This window comes from Coloeus monedula (genome assembly GCF_965178545.1).
Source record: "Coloeus monedula genome assembly, chromosome: 2".
In the NCBI taxonomy this organism is placed as follows: Eukaryota; Metazoa; Chordata; class Aves; order Passeriformes; family Corvidae; genus Coloeus; species Coloeus monedula.
In genome coordinates, this window is record NC_138782.1 from 20489020 (window position 1) to 20504844 (window position 15825).

General features: G+C 45.9%; 2 protein-coding genes across 2 annotated transcripts; both read right to left on the reverse strand.

Annotated features, from left to right (window-relative positions):
• Positions 1-577: 577 nt before the first annotated feature.
• Positions 578-13001, reverse strand: DTD1 (D-aminoacyl-tRNA deacylase 1). The gene is made up of 6 exons (XM_082303421.1): positions 12904-13001; positions 10945-11035; positions 8753-8988; positions 5137-5234; positions 2493-2669; positions 578-1190 (listed from the first exon to the last, which is right to left on the reverse strand). The coding sequence occupies exons 1-5, from the start codon at positions 12944-12946 to the stop codon at positions 2514-2516; spliced, it is 624 nt and encodes a 207-aa protein (XP_082159547.1). The 5' UTR covers positions 12947-13001; the 3' UTR covers positions 578-1190; positions 2493-2513.
• Positions 13002-14052: 1051 nt separating this feature from the next.
• Positions 14053-15549, reverse strand: SMIM26 (small integral membrane protein 26). Its single transcript, XM_082302782.1, has 2 exons — positions 15405-15549; positions 14053-14542 (listed from the first exon to the last, which is right to left on the reverse strand). The coding sequence occupies exons 1-2, from the start codon at positions 15520-15522 to the stop codon at positions 14358-14360; spliced, it is 303 nt and encodes a 100-aa protein (XP_082158908.1). The 5' UTR covers positions 15523-15549; the 3' UTR covers positions 14053-14357.
• Between the last annotated feature and the right edge of the window lie 276 nt (positions 15550-15825).

The following is a 15825-nucleotide window of genomic DNA, read 5'->3' on the forward strand; positions in this document are numbered from 1 at the left end:
CTGTAACTGTGATGTGCATTTGGATTAACTCTCTCTAGTGAGTTATCCCTACAATCAGGGAGAGAGCTGTGCAGTGGCATCCTGGCTCTGATGGCAGTCACAGCAGGTGCCCAGGGAAGACTGGAAGGGCAAGGCAGACCTCAGAAATAGCAAATATAAAAGGTATCATCATCTCTGAAAGAAGTCCAAGTGTAACAATCTGCAGTCTTTTATTTCCCCCGAAGCTTCCTTGGCAGTTTTGCAGCTGCTTCTCAGCTCCTGTTGTTTGCTGGCAGTTTCCAAATGCTGTTCTGCCTCTCATGGGTCTGACAAAAGTGTCTGTCAGCAGCCCTGGATGCAGTAGGTGGAGCAGCTGTGTGGCATTTTGATGGCTACCACAAAATAAATGACTTAGATGTGCAAGAAACAGCAAAGATTTTGGGTCAGCAGCCTGACTTCCAACCTTCCACAGGAGAGGTGGTTGCGTTGAAGCAGTAGGTGTTTCTTGGCCTGCAACTTTAGCTCTGTGTCCACCCCCTTTGTTACACCCAGGAGTGACTCAGGAAATGCAATACACAAACACCAACAGGCACTCAGCTGGCATCATTTGTTTATTTAATAAAGTCTTTTCTGGTTTTAAAAAAGTTTACAAGACAGATGTGTTCCACATGATAAACAACTAGAGGCTGATCTTTCCTTGTAATAACTTAATCCATGCAGAAAGACTGGACTGCCTAACCTGATGTTAGGCAGCAGCTAACAATTCACCAGAAGATGCACAGATCTGCACACTGCAATGGAAACAGGTAACACATGACACCACAGAGTGAGAATCAATACACAAGCCTACTCAGAGAAATTTTCAGAATTCAAGTGTAAGTTTAAGGAAAAACCCTGATTTATTCTTTAAATGGAGCTCACGTACTGAGAGTGAAATGCTCTGCTACAGTCTGCCTACAGTCACCCTTTACTCAGCAGTCGTGTGAGAACACATACACAGAAATGTCACAAGTCCTTTTCACTACTGACACTACACATTAACAACTGAATCTGATAGCATTGCTTTGGTTGGTTCAATGCAGGATGATAGGTTTCTAATGTCTTAGCTCTGCCTTCCCGTTTTCCATCCTTTTCCAAAGTTGCTGAAGAGTGTTGCTGAGGCGAATGTTGGGTCTTTTTTCAAGAATCCAGTGTAGCTTTTGTGTAAGAAACTGTGGAAGGCAAACAAACAGGAACATTACTGTAGGTAGAGCAGAAATACAGCAGGATTCCTTCAAATCCCATTGAGAAAAGTATCTTTATTTATTGTCACAGCATGAAAATTAATGCCAGGTTATCTGTATACCACATTTTAGAAATGTTCAGCTGCTTAGAAACCCGAATGTTATTGGAAAGACTGGACTGACCAAAACACTCCAGAAGGCCTGCAAACCCTCTAAAATGCTCTTATTTCAACACATAACCCAGAAACAGTGGGGGGGAACCTTGTATAGAACAGGAATCATCACCCAATGTCTGACCACCTGGGAAATTCATGGATTTAAAAAAGAAAAGAAAGTTAACTTTGTGAGCAATGCACAATGCTGAATTGCATAAATCATGGCCAGATTAAACTCTAAGGACAGGAAAATGAGAGAAAAGTTAAACCTTAACTTTGTAAAGCTGTTAATAATTAAACTGCACAGCCAGCTCAGGGCTTCAGTGTGCAGACTGGGATAATAACACTTTCTTGAGAGCTTGGATGTATTTGAAAAGTCAAAATCAGCAATGTGCTTTTCAGGGTCTGTGTCCTGAAGGCTTAGAACTGACTGGAAGAGTATGATAAACACCTATCTACATAGGCAGATAATCCATGACAAAGGATTCAGGTCTATATTCAGTCTAATTCCATTCACTGATGTCTAGGCATGTTCTGCAAGTCGAGTGCCTGAAGGGAAAGAAGATCTCCTGCTGCTGCTGAAGTCTGGCTCTCAATGCCTGCCCTAATGTCCTTATTAGATGGTGGAGGTCTGTAAAACAGCCTGTTACTAAATCATCCTGGGAAAGAACAAACTGAGGAGGGGCAGGTGAGAACCATGAAAGAAAGCTGCAGTTCTGCTCTGTCTCCAATTTCTGAGCTGTTTTCCACTTCCACTGCTGGGGACTGTGTGGTATCCGGGCTGGTGAGGACAGACAGAAATACAGCCCTGTGTCTCTGTGTATCTGAAGAACACAAGGCAGGATTCTGAGTTAAGTCACTGCTGTATTATCAGATCAAGCTTTCAGATTTCCTGAGTCAACATGGAAACAGTCTTGCCTGGACCAAACCCTCAACTCCAGCCAAGCACTCAGCGGGGAAGAGGTTTTCACCCACCCCAGCATTCTGCTGGGCAACTGCAGATGGGAGCAGAGGCTACCCACCAGCAAGATGATAAAATTTCACCTTTCAGCACTTCTAATGCCACTCTCTGCATGTGCTGCTTCACTGAAACAGGCAGGGGGCCAAGCATTACAGAAGAGAGGAGAAGCCAAACCTGAGGCCTGCCTTGGATGAGCTAAGGCTCTCTTTCCGAGGACACATCTCCTTCTGCTCCGCTGCTGGCACTGGGGTCATCCTTGTTTCGGGGGGCATTTCTTTCTCTACTTGACTCAGATGGCACCTTGGTTCTGGTCTTCTCTTTTCTTTGTTGCTGTTTTTCAAGTTTTGTCAGCTATTCACAAAGTAAGGACAAAACACATCATGGAATACAACAATTTCAGAAGTCTATTTCTAAGAAATCATAAATGTGAGCATTTGTGTAAAACTTGCAACTTAGATTCACAACACCAATACCTGTATCAACAAAACAAAAAAAAAGAAAAAAAAAAGCTGAAGGCTCAGATTTTCAAAAATTTAGAAAAGACAGTGGATTATCACCATAAGATGACATGATCACCCCAAGTATAAAAGAGAAGTGATTTATTTATATCCCTCTAGCACAAGGAATACAAAAAATACATTTGGATTGACTAATCCAAATGTATTTTTACTAATTACATTGCAAATGACTTATAAAGTTCAGATTACCAATTACAAACACAGACAATTGCTCAGACAAAAAGAGATATTTCACTGTCATATCCAGTGACATAAAAGAGCTATTCATCAGCAATTATTTGTCTAATCTCTTCCTGCTAACATCACATTAAACACTGCAGGATGGTTCAGTTATCTCTTCTTGCTAAAGCTGAAAGCAAGAATATAAAAACCACACTAATCCTAAGCCTTAGTTCCCATGCTACAAGCAAATCAACAGATTTTTGACAGCAAAAAAAGAATGCAACAGGCAGGGAAGAGGAAAGAGACTAACAATTTAAACTGGCTCTTCTTCATCACATCTTGTGTGATGGATGTCTTGACCCTACCTCCTCTTGGAATTTCTATCAGCTGAACATTGCTGGGACCAGGAGTGGGAGCTGTATTCGTTCTTTTCTGTATCTTTTCTGTCTCTTTCTTCTTCTAATTCCCTCTTCACCGAGTTTTGAGCAACTTAAAATCAGACAGGTTTGGAGTTTGTGAAGTTGAATGGGTTAAGTCAATGCATTGTGAAATGTTTTGTGTTAATTGGATGTTGCTCTAAACCTTTGCCAAAGCTCTCTGATTTTCTGAAGGTTGCCAGTAAAGTTTTTGTTGTTTTGACCTCTTGATAATATCCTGTTGGAATTTCTCCCTTGTGTCTAACTCACGGAACATGATAAAAACATAAGCCCTTTTAAGAGGCTCGTTGAGCAAGTTTTGGGGCCTTACAATGCCAGAGAAAGTTTTCAAACAAGCATCCTTGCCTGTCTTCAGCCCAAGTTGTGGCCACCAGGAAGATGTTGTCACATGGGTATAGAAGGCAGCCTTGAACAAGCCAATATTCCCCAAGAAAGAAATGAAACCTTGCAGTATCCTGCACGCCTTGGTAATTCCTTGGTTATTTTACATCTACACACAGGGCAGCAGTTCTCACTCCAAAATCAGAGCTGCTGCTGCTGCTGCTAATTATGCATGGTTTGGCCTGAGAACTCTTTGGGTAAAACTGTGAGGGTACAGAAAGAAGAGAAACAGAAAGAAGAGAAACAGAAGTAGTTCTTTCTGGGGCTAAAACATCATAAAAGAATAGAGAACAGAATTTGAAGGTAAAAATGAAACCGACTTTAAACCAAAATACCCAAGCTATTAAGGCAACACAGGGCACTTGTATCTGCTCATTTCATAGCTGGAGGACTTGTTGAGAAGGATGCTGTGAGGGACAGTATGAAAAGCTTTACTAAAATCCAGAAAAACTAAATCCACCACCTTCCCTTCCTTCACTTGGCAGGTGACCTTATTGTAGAAGAGTATCAGTTAGACAGGACTTTCTCTTTTGAATCCATGTTGACTGTGCATTGTCCTTTAAATGCCTTTCAACAGCACCCAGCATAGTCTTCTGCATAATTTTTCCAGGCACTAAGGTTAGATTAACAGGCTTCTAGTTTCCTGGTTCTTCCCGCATGTCCTTTTAATAAACTGCAGTAACAATTTCAACAAGTGAAGCATTAAACAAATAACATTGGTGTGGCCTTGCTGAAGCACAGTTGGTAATGACAATCCCTCCCCCTTTTCTTTTAGCCTGGAAAAGTTGGCCACTGTTGTGTTTAGAGGATGAGGAAGCCTCATCACTGCACCTGGTTTTCAGCACAGCTTGTGCTGTTACTCAGCAGAGCTAACTCTCCTCTCCAATCCAGACTTAAATTTGGGGCTGAAATTCACTGCTCCCTTGTTTCTGACAGAGAGGCACCTCTCCACTTCCAGCCAGTCACCCACATGCAAAAGCACCCACATGGCAAGAAACTTTACTAAAGGCAGGGGGGGTGGTCCAGACATATTAAAAACATTGTTAATGAGTCCTGATTAAACAACAGCTTTAATGAGGAGGAGGAATAAACTGTGGAAAGCTGTTTTGCATTACATACACACAACCTTTCCCAGGACTGCAGGCAGCCATCAACAGGCCAGGGAACTGAAGAAAACAACGCAGTTATTTGACTGTTCAGAGGCTGCACAGGAATGACAAGGTCCTTGTGCCTAAGGGAAGCTGTACTGCTTCACAACAGGAATGCTACAAGTTTGCAGAGGATACACATCCTTTCCAGACAGACCTATGCGTCACTTACTTGTTTAGGGTCAACAGTGGCTGCTGGGGACTCCAGTTCTATTGTTACAGGACCATCATTCTGGATGTGGACCTGCATGTAGGCACCAAATTTGCCATCTGAAAAGGGAAGAGACAACAAGTGCTCAGGACCAAAGATTTTACCAAGTGTGATACCACAAAGAAATAAAAAATACATAAAATGGCAGCCAACCATTGAACAGCAGAGAGCTACTAAGAAAAAAATAGTGTATGTGCACCCAGGTATGTAGTTTGAAATTCAGAGAGGCTAAATAGAGAAACATGCACAAAACAAACCCAGTCTACAGGTAATCAAGGTGTCCACAGTTCAGGATGGGCACCACAGTTCTCACAGGCAGGAGGTGAAATTTTAAAGGACCCAGCTGGGACCCAGTCCAATTAGCCAGTTGATGTTTTGAAGAAACTTTATATACAGGCAAAAGGTAAGAAGACCTGGAGCCTACTCTGAAGCATTTGACATTGAACACTCTAGAGCAGGGGACACTGGGGTGCAGCTCAGTCCCAATCTGCTACAGCCATTTCTACATTCCTGTTTGTAACCTAGGCTGGTCTTTGAGAGTTACACAGATGTAACCTATATCCTGTGACCACAAAAGCCAGTCAAAACTAATGGATCTTTCTTTAACAAAATAATAAACAAAGAATATTATCTTGAACTTTATTAGTGAGAGAACAACTATTTGAATTGCTCTCTACAATCATCCCATCCCTCTGCTGTACTTTACTCACAAAAAAGGATGGCCTTTTCCATTTCCCATTCATATGTATGGACCAAAAAAAACCCATGAACTTCACAAGTCCCTTTTTTGAGGGTGATAAAGTGGTCAAATAAGCCCCCACCTTTACCAGAACACTCAAAGCACTCCTGTGCTCACAAGAACTTTCTACCTTCTTTTGGCACCAGAACTACTGTCAAGGAACATCCTTCTGTAACAGCTCCCTCCCATTCTCCTCACACGTTTAAATTTCTAGTTACTACACTTCAGTGTAGTAAATTTTTTCCCACTCTAAGACTTCTGGACTGATCAATTCATCTTGCAACATCTTGTGCAATAAAATAGGATCCTAGAAGTATCATTAAAGTGGCAAGTTCATTCTGCTGGACATCCATCTCTCCAAATTCCTTGCCTCTAAAAATCCGGCACACATGCCTTCCTCAGATGGAAGATCTTTACCTGAGGTGAGTCAGAGAAGCCACATCTGAGCCATAAACACTTGAAAAAGAGGTATCATTTACTTCCAGAGTATTTTTGTACGTATTTTGAGCCTTATGACCTAGAAATTTCACACTGGTTTTACACTTCTAAGCTTGTCTACTTGCAAAGTTATTCTTAATTAACCTCATGTGCATACTCTTGCTCCAGATAAGAGTGCTTATTCTGAAGTGACAACACTCACAAAGGGAATTAATCAGGGAGAATAATTATGCTTTCAACTTGTACCAAACCTTAATCTGAATTAAACTCTTCCTTGTGGAACAATCCTCTCATATTGACTTAGATATTACTACTAAGGGAGTAAGACATTTCACACTCCTTGCCATGTTAATCTTTACTGCCTCAGAGGACTAAATCCACATTCAAGACAGAGAGCAAAGGCCCTGACTCATGAGGAGGGCCTTGGTAGGTCTGATATTTGGATATTAGCTTGCACAACATGAATGCTCAGGTCTGCAGTCACCAGCTCTGCTCCTCAGAGTAGACTGAGATGTTTAAGAACAAAAGTGCTGAAGCACAACAGACAAGGACTTCTGATGCAGCCTTTTCCTATATGTGGGTGCCCATGTGTTAAATTGTGTTAAGGTAGGAACCATGGCTCTGAACCTTCTCCAAGATTTTCTTTGTCAAGTGTCCCACTGCTCTTGGTGTGAAAGAATGGTTTGTGCTTCTCTTTGGGGAGCACTTCCCATTCTGAGCTCCTGGCTGGCAAGCTCCAGATAGATCAGGGAGCAGAAAGGAGCTGCCTGCCCAGCACTTAAAACTTCCAACAGCCAAATTCTCTACTGAACACAGACAGGAACCAGAAAGTACGAGGCTCTTAGGAGATATGACAAGACCTTTATTGATCTGTCTTTGCCCTCAGCTACACAAATTCCAGTTTCAGTGATTAAATTACTCCTCTAAGATGCATTAAGCAATTTGTAAGATCAAAGGGAAGGGCACCTGTAGCAATCCAGAGAATCAAACTCTCATCTCCCAGGAACTACAACTGGTGTGTGTGTGTGTGCCTATGTGTATGTAGGGGCAGTGTCAGTACAGATTTTTCAGACAGCAAAGAAGCAAAAAACACTGGCAAAACAATTGGCACAGCAGAAACTTCGACCTGAGAGAATCTTAACAGACTTGGGTGCAATACACCATAACTGGCACAGCTTAATAAGAAAGCAAAATCATAAACTGACAGGTAGCTCCAGTGCTGCCAGCAGTTTTAAATGTATGTGTTATCTGACACACTAGCACTCTTACACTTCCAAATCTGTGGTTTCAGCACAGAAAAAAAATGCAGAAGTCAAAGATCTTCTTGCAGAAAGCACTGGGAAAAAAAGTGCCAAAATATGGGCACTTAATATTCATTTCAGGTATACAACTGCTATTCACTGAGAGAAGGAATTCAAAAAGCTGCTGTCAAAATATAAACTGGTTGAAGGGGTATCAGAAATGCACTCCTTATCAGGAACAAACGTTGATTGGAAGAACATATCAAGCTTGAAAAGCTTGAAAAAACTGACTTTTTTGTGTGCTTTTCACTGTCCCTCCTTGGAAAGCACTGGGATAATTACCCTAACCTAGAGTCAATATGAAAATTAGCCTCTTAATCTTTCCCCAGCTATCAGTTTTCTGTCTTTTTTTACTTTTTTCCTCATAAGGAAAGTAAGGTCAACCATAATCTATTAACAGCCACTATTTAAAAAATAGTCTTTTCTAAAAACTTGTCTTCTGTCAAGTGTAGCAAAAAGTCAAATGTGAATATGAAAATGGACAGAAAGCACTCAGAAAACCAAACAGAAAAGACTGAGTATGGACAGAGCACAAATATGCAGGGAAGCCAGGCATTCTCTGGTAAAGAGAAAACTGTTCCACACACAACACAGAGTTGAGGAAAGAGAGCCTAAATCAAAAGCTGTTCTTAAGTAGCACATTACACCTCCCACTGTCACAATTCCATTTAACAGGATGTGGAAGTGACAGATGGAACTGTGCTGTCCATCACACACTGGTGACACCTTGGAACCTGACTGAATACACTTCTCAGAAAAAATTCCATTTCTTGGGTAAATCTAACTACACAGCACAAAACATCCAGCCTTTGAGGGAGCCTGACCTCAGAGTTTGTTCTCATGGCTGCAGCTTCTCTGGGCTGCTCATGTTGTGCAGCCAAAAGCAATACAAGAACATCTACATGTCATGCAGAGGAAGGCCAGGAAACAGCTTGGCTAGAAGACTGGAGTGGTCCCCCTGACAGGCTCTACTGAAAATACCATAACATCCCCCCAGCTACAGAAAACCACAGAATAAAGAAAGCAACACTCAGGAGGGAACACACACGACAAGTGTCCACTGGTCACACCAAGGACCTTACCAACCTTCTGTCCTTACCTTTAATAAGCTCTGGTTTGTAGGCTTTTCTTAGCTGCTCTAGGAAGTTGTTATAAAAAGACTCTGCCTGCTCCGTGGGCATTGCCATGTGATAGTCAGGCTTGTTTCCCTTCAGGATGCACTGGAGAGTAAATTGGCTCACACACAACACTTCATACTGTTTATCCATCACACTTTTGGACCAGTGCTTCCCACTTTCATCTTCAAAGACTCTCAAGTTCAAGATCTTTCGAACCCTAGGAGGAGGAGAAGATAATTCCTAAATTGTCCCACACAGGATCAACAGGTACCATACAGAATGAGAACAGATGCATATTCAGTCTGCCTCCACATAACAAGATATCCCTCTGCACCTTCATTCCCAGCCATGGGAATCTCATCACATTAGGCCATAACCAAGAGAGCCCTTGGTTAGATGATTAACCCACACCATCATTTTACAGAGTCTGGTATCAGGACAGAATAACTGCATGTTACACAGTGACATAAAGATGGCACAGGAAGTAAGAAAGCTCACTCTTTACTATCTGCTTTCATGTGTCACAGCATTATTGAAAGTGTGAACAGCTTTAGGAATTTTAATCCTCCCACCGCACCGGGAAATCACACTCAATAGGAAATGAGATCATCCTAAAACGTGTTTAAAACTGTGGGTTTTTGTTTCCAATCATGATTCACATATACTCCTCCTGCTTTGTCACTTCCTAGCACTATTCCCAAACCAGGCCCCATAAGCCAGATGATGAAAACAATTTTTCATCAGGATGAGAGGAGGAATCCAAGGAACAGGAGAGAACTGCAGCTGGCAGCAAAGTGGTTTGAATTTTGAGCCGATTTTCTAAAGATAGGGGACAGAAATGACTGGCTCAAGCAACAAGGGGACCTTCACAAGTGGATCATGAGAAGTGGCAGGCAGCTGCAACCTAGTCCATGCCAGGACTTTAACTGATAACAGGACTGCATGCAAGCCACTCTCCTGTCTTTGGTTTCTTCTTCTGGCTTCTTCACACCTGCAGCACCAAGGGAGCCTACCCAGTGCAAAGCGTTTCAACTGCAGTCATCAGCCAGGCATTTTGCACTGCACCACAGGTGAGGCAGTCAGTGTAAGATAAAGCTGAGATTTTGTTGTGGTCTAGCTTCAGGGCTTTGCCATGACTAAGGCACAGTCACAAGAACAACCTTGCCAATTTGTGTGTGTCAACAGCAAACAGAATTAACTCCTGAATGAAGTGGATTGTTGAAAGCATCCACTGGAAGGCACCAGCAGAAGGCTTAAATCATCAACACTACTCTGTTTTCTTCACAGAGATGTTCATTGTTTCATTTACAGGATTACTAAAGTTTCCTTTAATAGGACCTGAAAAGCCTGGTTAAGCTGATTTCTCTCAGTCCTTTTGCCCAGATGCTGGCTTCCTGCCCTTCCTGTGTCAGCCATCCCAACAACCTGGTGTGTAGAGCATGGTAGCTACAGACCTCCTGCCTGCAAAATTCAGAAGCAGCTTCCACATTCACCAAGGTAGGGATCAGAAGCGATGGCAGAGCAGAAGTTACACACTGAGGAAGGCAAACAGTAAGGCAAGCCCATGGAGCATGTGAGAATAAAAACCCCTTCTTGACATCAATCAGCTCCACTCCCTGTTTCTTCTTTGCCTTTGCAAGGACTTAGGTCAGCCCTAGAGCAATAACCAGCCCAAAAGAGACAGAAGAAGCCCCTGGAGAGCTCTCTCTTTGCATGTGTTTTCTGGCTGAATTCCACTATTCTGTGGCCATAGAACAGATGGCCAGAGCCAGTCCCCCAGGCTGCCAAAACTGATGCCTGTTTACAGACAAGCAACCGACAAGACTACCCTGCCTTTAGGAAGAACAAAACTCATGTGCAAGCTAAAAGGAGAGTTTGAGGTTTCTGTTAAATCCCATCCTTGAAGGACGGATTTTTTTTGACTCAAAAAGGACAGACACCTAAAAAAATCTGTTCTTGATAAAAAACACATAGCAGAAAATGGGAATAGATTTTTCTCAATGGAACATGAAGAATAAACTCTAAGAAACCTGTATTCAAGGTAAAATCTGAAGAGAAACTAACAGGCAAACCTGAATTTCCCAATAGGAATAGCTGATTTGTTTAGCTACTGCACAGGTATCAGCACTGCACAAATGGAAGAGTACAGGGCAAAAGGAAGGGAGTGACTTACATGTGCTCCAGCTCTCTTTGTGTATCTTCCAAAGAAATGCCCAGCAGCACACAGAGGCCTCGTCCTATTGAACTGATTTGTTCACCACCCACTGGAGAAAGGAGAGAGGGAAAAGAAAAATAAGGCTAAATGCACTGTCTTGTTTTATGGCACAAGTAAAGACTGGTTTCAGCTGGCCTACCACTAAAGAAAACAGCATTCTAAATCCTGTTTCCTCTGTCTTAAGTTTGTAGATTTGAAAGATCACATGGAAACATTTTTTCAAAAGCTTTCAAACATCACCACTTCTTTATGAGCTTGTAACTACTCCAGCATTTAAAAACACTGTAAAAAGATTTTTTTTTTACTACTATTGGATCAGCTGTGGTAACCAGAGAAGTGGTAAAACTCTTTCCAATCCTTGAAAAATTATCCACCTGGTTGATGCCACTAAGCGTAATTTCTCTACTCCACCATTCCCTTCATACTTTGCATTTTTTGTGAAAAGGTGATTTCTACCTGATAGAGTCCTCATGGATTTTTTGAAACACGACTTTCAACAACCTCCAAATTCTGCCCTCCTAATTGGGAAAACAACCCCTTTCATGACATTTACAGTAAAACACAAACTATCATAGATCTGCTGTGTTTTCCTAAGAATTGTTTTAAATTACCTTAATTTAATTAAATTATCTTAACGTGGTTGACCCTGAGATGACTGCAGTAAGAATAAATGCAGTCTTAAAACTGAGATAAGCACCAGCTCCCCCGCTGTTAAAACTGCATCCAGGTTCATGACTGGAACAAAAAGGTCCAAACATCCCATAAAACAAAAGGAGATCAGGCCTCCAGTGAAAGCTGAAAGTGACTGGGCACTAGTGGCCAGATCAGGGCATGAGTCCTCTAGCCCAGAAGGGTTCTGTTAAGTACAGCACTGTCTCTCTCACAGAGTGATATCTCGAAATCTTCAACAGCCACAAACAGCAGTTTAAATTTTCCCCAGAAAAGTGATACCAAGTCAGCAAGAACACCAGTGCTGACAGGGTCTGACCAGCTGTGCCCACAGTCCCAGCTGTGCACAAAAGCTGTGCCCTTACAGACACATTCTGCCAGTGCTGATGCACAAGCAGAAGCTGTTGGATAACTGCTGCACACCCAGGACTCCCACAGCAGACATTCACTGCCTCACAGGCAAACTTCTTGGGGATTTTAAGCCCCTTGAGCACAGAAGGTCCAAACCAATAGCAGGGACATTCCATCAGGACACATCATTCCTACTGGCACCAGGGCTAGACCCAGGCATGCAGTGCCTGGTGGCAGCTGGGACAGCACCACTGGCACACACACAGGCAATGCAAAAAGGTGAGCCAGGCTGCACTGTCACCTTGCCTGCGATGCACTGAGGTGACAGTGACTGTAGTGCCAAAGCATGCATGCCACGGGAGAGGGACACTGGGATGGCACTGCCACCACACGCACAGCAATGCGAGGCCGTGACCAGGGCAGCCCCACTAACACAGCATCAAGGCGGTGTCACAGCACCAAGCCTGACGGAGCCCAAGAAGCGTTCGGACAATGCTCACAAGCACATGGTGTGATTCTTGGGGACGTCCTATGCAGGGCTAAGAGCTGGACTCAGTGATCCTTGTGGGTCCAACTCGGAATATTCTTGTGATTCCGTGAACACACGCGATGCAAGATGACTGCGACTGTGCTGCCAACACAAAGGCGCTCGAGGAGGCGACGGCAGCGCGACTGCCAACCCACGCCTGCCAGCCAAGGCTGCACACAGAGCTCCATACACCCCCCCACACGCACCCCACGGGGGCCGGCGGCCGGGCCCCCAGGGGAGCCGCAAGCGAGCCGCCCCACGCCAAACCCACGCGGGGGGACAAGGAGAAGGGAGCGCCCACACAGCCACACAGCCACACGCACAGCCGCCCCCGGCCCCCCGCAGCCCCGCGGCCGGGGCACACTGACCTGTGACGCTGGCCTGGGCCACCCGCTGCACGATCGCCTTCATGGCGCAGCGCAGCGCGGCCGGCGCCGAGCGGGGACAGCGGCGGCGCCCGGCAGCGGCGGCCGCTCCCCGCGCCCGCACGCAGCGCCCCCCGGCGGGCGGGAGGTGCCGCCGCAGCCCCGGCACCGCCGCTAGATAGGGAATCCCATCGGGAAGGGACAGGTGCGTTCACGTTTGGCCTTCCTCCGATCGCCTATACGGATTTGGGGAGGCGCCTACAAAAAGGAGAATATGCAGGTAAGCAGAGCGGCACCTGCTATAGGAACAGCTATAGGGACACAGCGAGGTGCCCATAAAAATGAGTGGCTGGGCGGAGCCCTTGGGAAAAGGACGGGGTGGCTGTAAGGACCTGAGGAGTCCATGTGGAAAGGTGGGTCTGTAGGTGCATGGGCTGGCTGGCACTTGGGTTGTAAAAGCTCCTATAGAATCGCACAGTGGTGTGGGTTGGAAAGGACCTTATCACCTCATCCCAACTCGCTGCTGTGGGCAGGGACACTGCACTAGGCCAAGGTCTTATCCAAAACCTGGCCTTGAACATTTCCACAGCTGGGGCATCCACAACCTCCCCGGGCAACCTGTTCAGTGCCTCACCACTCTCACAGTAAAAAATGTCTTCCTACTATCTAACCTAAATTTCCCCTCTTTTTATTTGTACCCATTCTCCCTTGTCATATCACCACAGTTCCTGACGGAGAGTTCCTCTCCAGCATCCCTGCAAGGCCCCCTTCAGAGACTGGAAGGATCTGGAAGCTGAGGTGTGTGGGCAGAGGAGCTTGAGACAGCTTTCCATACAGCAAGATGGGAAACCTTAGAGACCCATGTGGGGCAGGGCAAGATGTGTCCTAAAAGGGAGAGCCCCAATAGAAACAGGGAAGCCCCCACAGAAAGGAAGCTCTGCTAGTGCAGGGCCTTGGGTCAGCTCCCCCAGAAGGGAGGCCATGTCCATAGGAGCTGCAGGAAGCATTAGTTACGGCCACAGAGCTGAGGGACAGTACCCTACAAGGAGATGTAGCATGTGTAAGGGTCAGGAAAACCCCTAAAGAAACAAGAGCCTAGAGCAGAACATTCAGTAAGTTTTTAGCTTACAGAAACATTCCTGCACTTGTAACTCATCTCTTGGGAGCTTTTATTTGAAGGACCATTAAGAACTCTGTGCCCAAAACATTAAACTATGTTCCTTCCCATTTACTAATCGTTCCCGAAGTATCCATTTCAGAGCTGCCCAGCTGAGGAGCCATCCCAGGTACATCCTGGATCATCCACGTACGTCCTGCACACCAGCAGGGAAAGCAACTTCACACCAGCTGGTCAGAGCTGCTGTTTCTGCAACGCAAGGGACAGTTTTCCAGCAGTGGTCTGGTGCCAGGCACTGGGATGAGGTTCTCCAGCACAACATTCTGAGCTTTTGGACAGCTCACTTTTCAGAAGGAGGGTCGTCATTAGGAACAAAGAATGACACCACACGCCTGAGCAGTCGAGTGAGAGGAGGCGGAACCTCTTTGTATGTTATTTCTGTTGTCACTGTCAATCCAAAAGGATATTCCTTAGTGTGTACTTCCTTGCGGATACCTTGGTTTGCCTCAGGATCATTTGCATTCTCTGAGGAACAGAAAGGGCGGGGGGGGAAGACAAAAAAGAGCATAGCAATAAAAATGTTTTATCCCTTCATCATGGCACAACAACAGCCACACAGGCATTCAGTATTTTTTTGCTTTTTCCTCACATTCTGAGGAATAGATAGCAAAGATCTGTTAACTGTGTAGCCAGAAAAAGCGATTTACTAAGGTAGATCAGATACCTGCACTGGTACTGGCCAAGAACCAGTACCACAGGAGCAGTAACTACCAGCTTCCCAAGCTACCCACATTAAAGCTAGCCCAAGCAGCCCAATCAGAGTGCCTCTTACTTCCACTCTCTGCCCACCCTCTCGGCAAAGAAATGCTTCCTAATGTCCAGCCTAATCCTGCCCCAGAAAATCTTTGAACCATTCCCACAGTGCAAATAAAAGCAGCAGGTTGGGAAGAGTCTAGTCCCCGTTCCTGTGACCCGAGATAAAGCACGAGCTTCTCCCATTAACACGGAATTTACCTCCCTTCCGAGGGGCTGTGAGGGGGCGCGGGCGGACACCGGGGTCACTCGGCCGGCCCGAGCGGAGGCTGCGCTCCGGGGGCCGCACAGCCCGAAGTGCCCCGAGCAGCGGGCGGGCGGCACCGGGCCTTGCACTCCCCGGCCGGGGGAAGGGGCGGGAGCGGGGCTGAGGGGAATCCCGGCGCTGTGCCCTGGCACCCAGGAGAGCCCAGGACCCGCGAGCAGCCGAACTCACCCTCAGGCAAGCCCCGCCCCCGAGCAAGCCCCGCTCCGGACACGACTCGCGCCCGATCGGGCCCGCCCTCAGCGAAGCCGCGGTCGTGTGGCTCCCTCCCCACCCCCTGGAGGTGACCGCAGGCCCCGTCCCCGGTACCGATGCTGGCTTTGTTCTGGCGGCTGTAGTAGATGAGGCCGCCCAGCGTGGTCCAGCCGCCCAGCGAGTAGAGCAGCGCGGCCCTCGCGTTCCACACGGCCGCGCGCGCCGGCTTCATCGCCCCCCCGCGGACGCGCGCGGCGCCCCGCCCCCAACCGGGCACGCGCGCAGGGGCGGGGCCGCGCCGCGACGGGAAAAGGCGCCAAGGCCCGCCCATGGCACCAACAGGGGGATTTGGGGACAGCACTAAGGAGCAGTGCTCCTACCCGGTTTCATTTTTCATTAATACAGCCCCGCGGTTGCCGAGACACCTCTTAAGAACATTAAAAGTTAAGCTAAAGGCTGTCAAAATTTCTGTTGGCTAAAACAGCCTTCAGCTCTAGTTATGATGTGTGGAAAATGCAGAGTAAACAGAATATAG

Excerpts from the sequence above, each read along its gene's own strand:
- DTD1 (XM_082303421.1), bottom strand. The coding sequence starts at position 12,946 with ATGAAGGCGATCGTGCAGCGGGTGGCCCAGGCCAGCGTCACAG. Across the intron at positions 8,989-10,944 it reads CAAAGAGAGCTGGAGCACAT|GGTTCGAAAGATCTTGAACT; the intron begins GTAAGTCACTCC and ends TCCTCCTCCTAG. Across the intron at positions 5,235-8,752 it reads CAAACCAGAGCTTATTAAAG|ATGGCAAATTTGGTGCCTAC; the intron begins GTAAGGACAGAA and ends TTCCCTTTTCAG.
- SMIM26 (XM_082302782.1), bottom strand. The coding sequence starts at position 15,522 with ATGAAGCCGGCGCGCGCGGCCGTGTGGAACGCGAGGGCCGCGCTGCTC. Across the intron at positions 14,543-15,404 it reads CCAGAACAAAGCCAGCATCG|AGAATGCAAATGATCCTGAG; the intron begins GTACCGGGGACG and ends TCTGTTCCTCAG.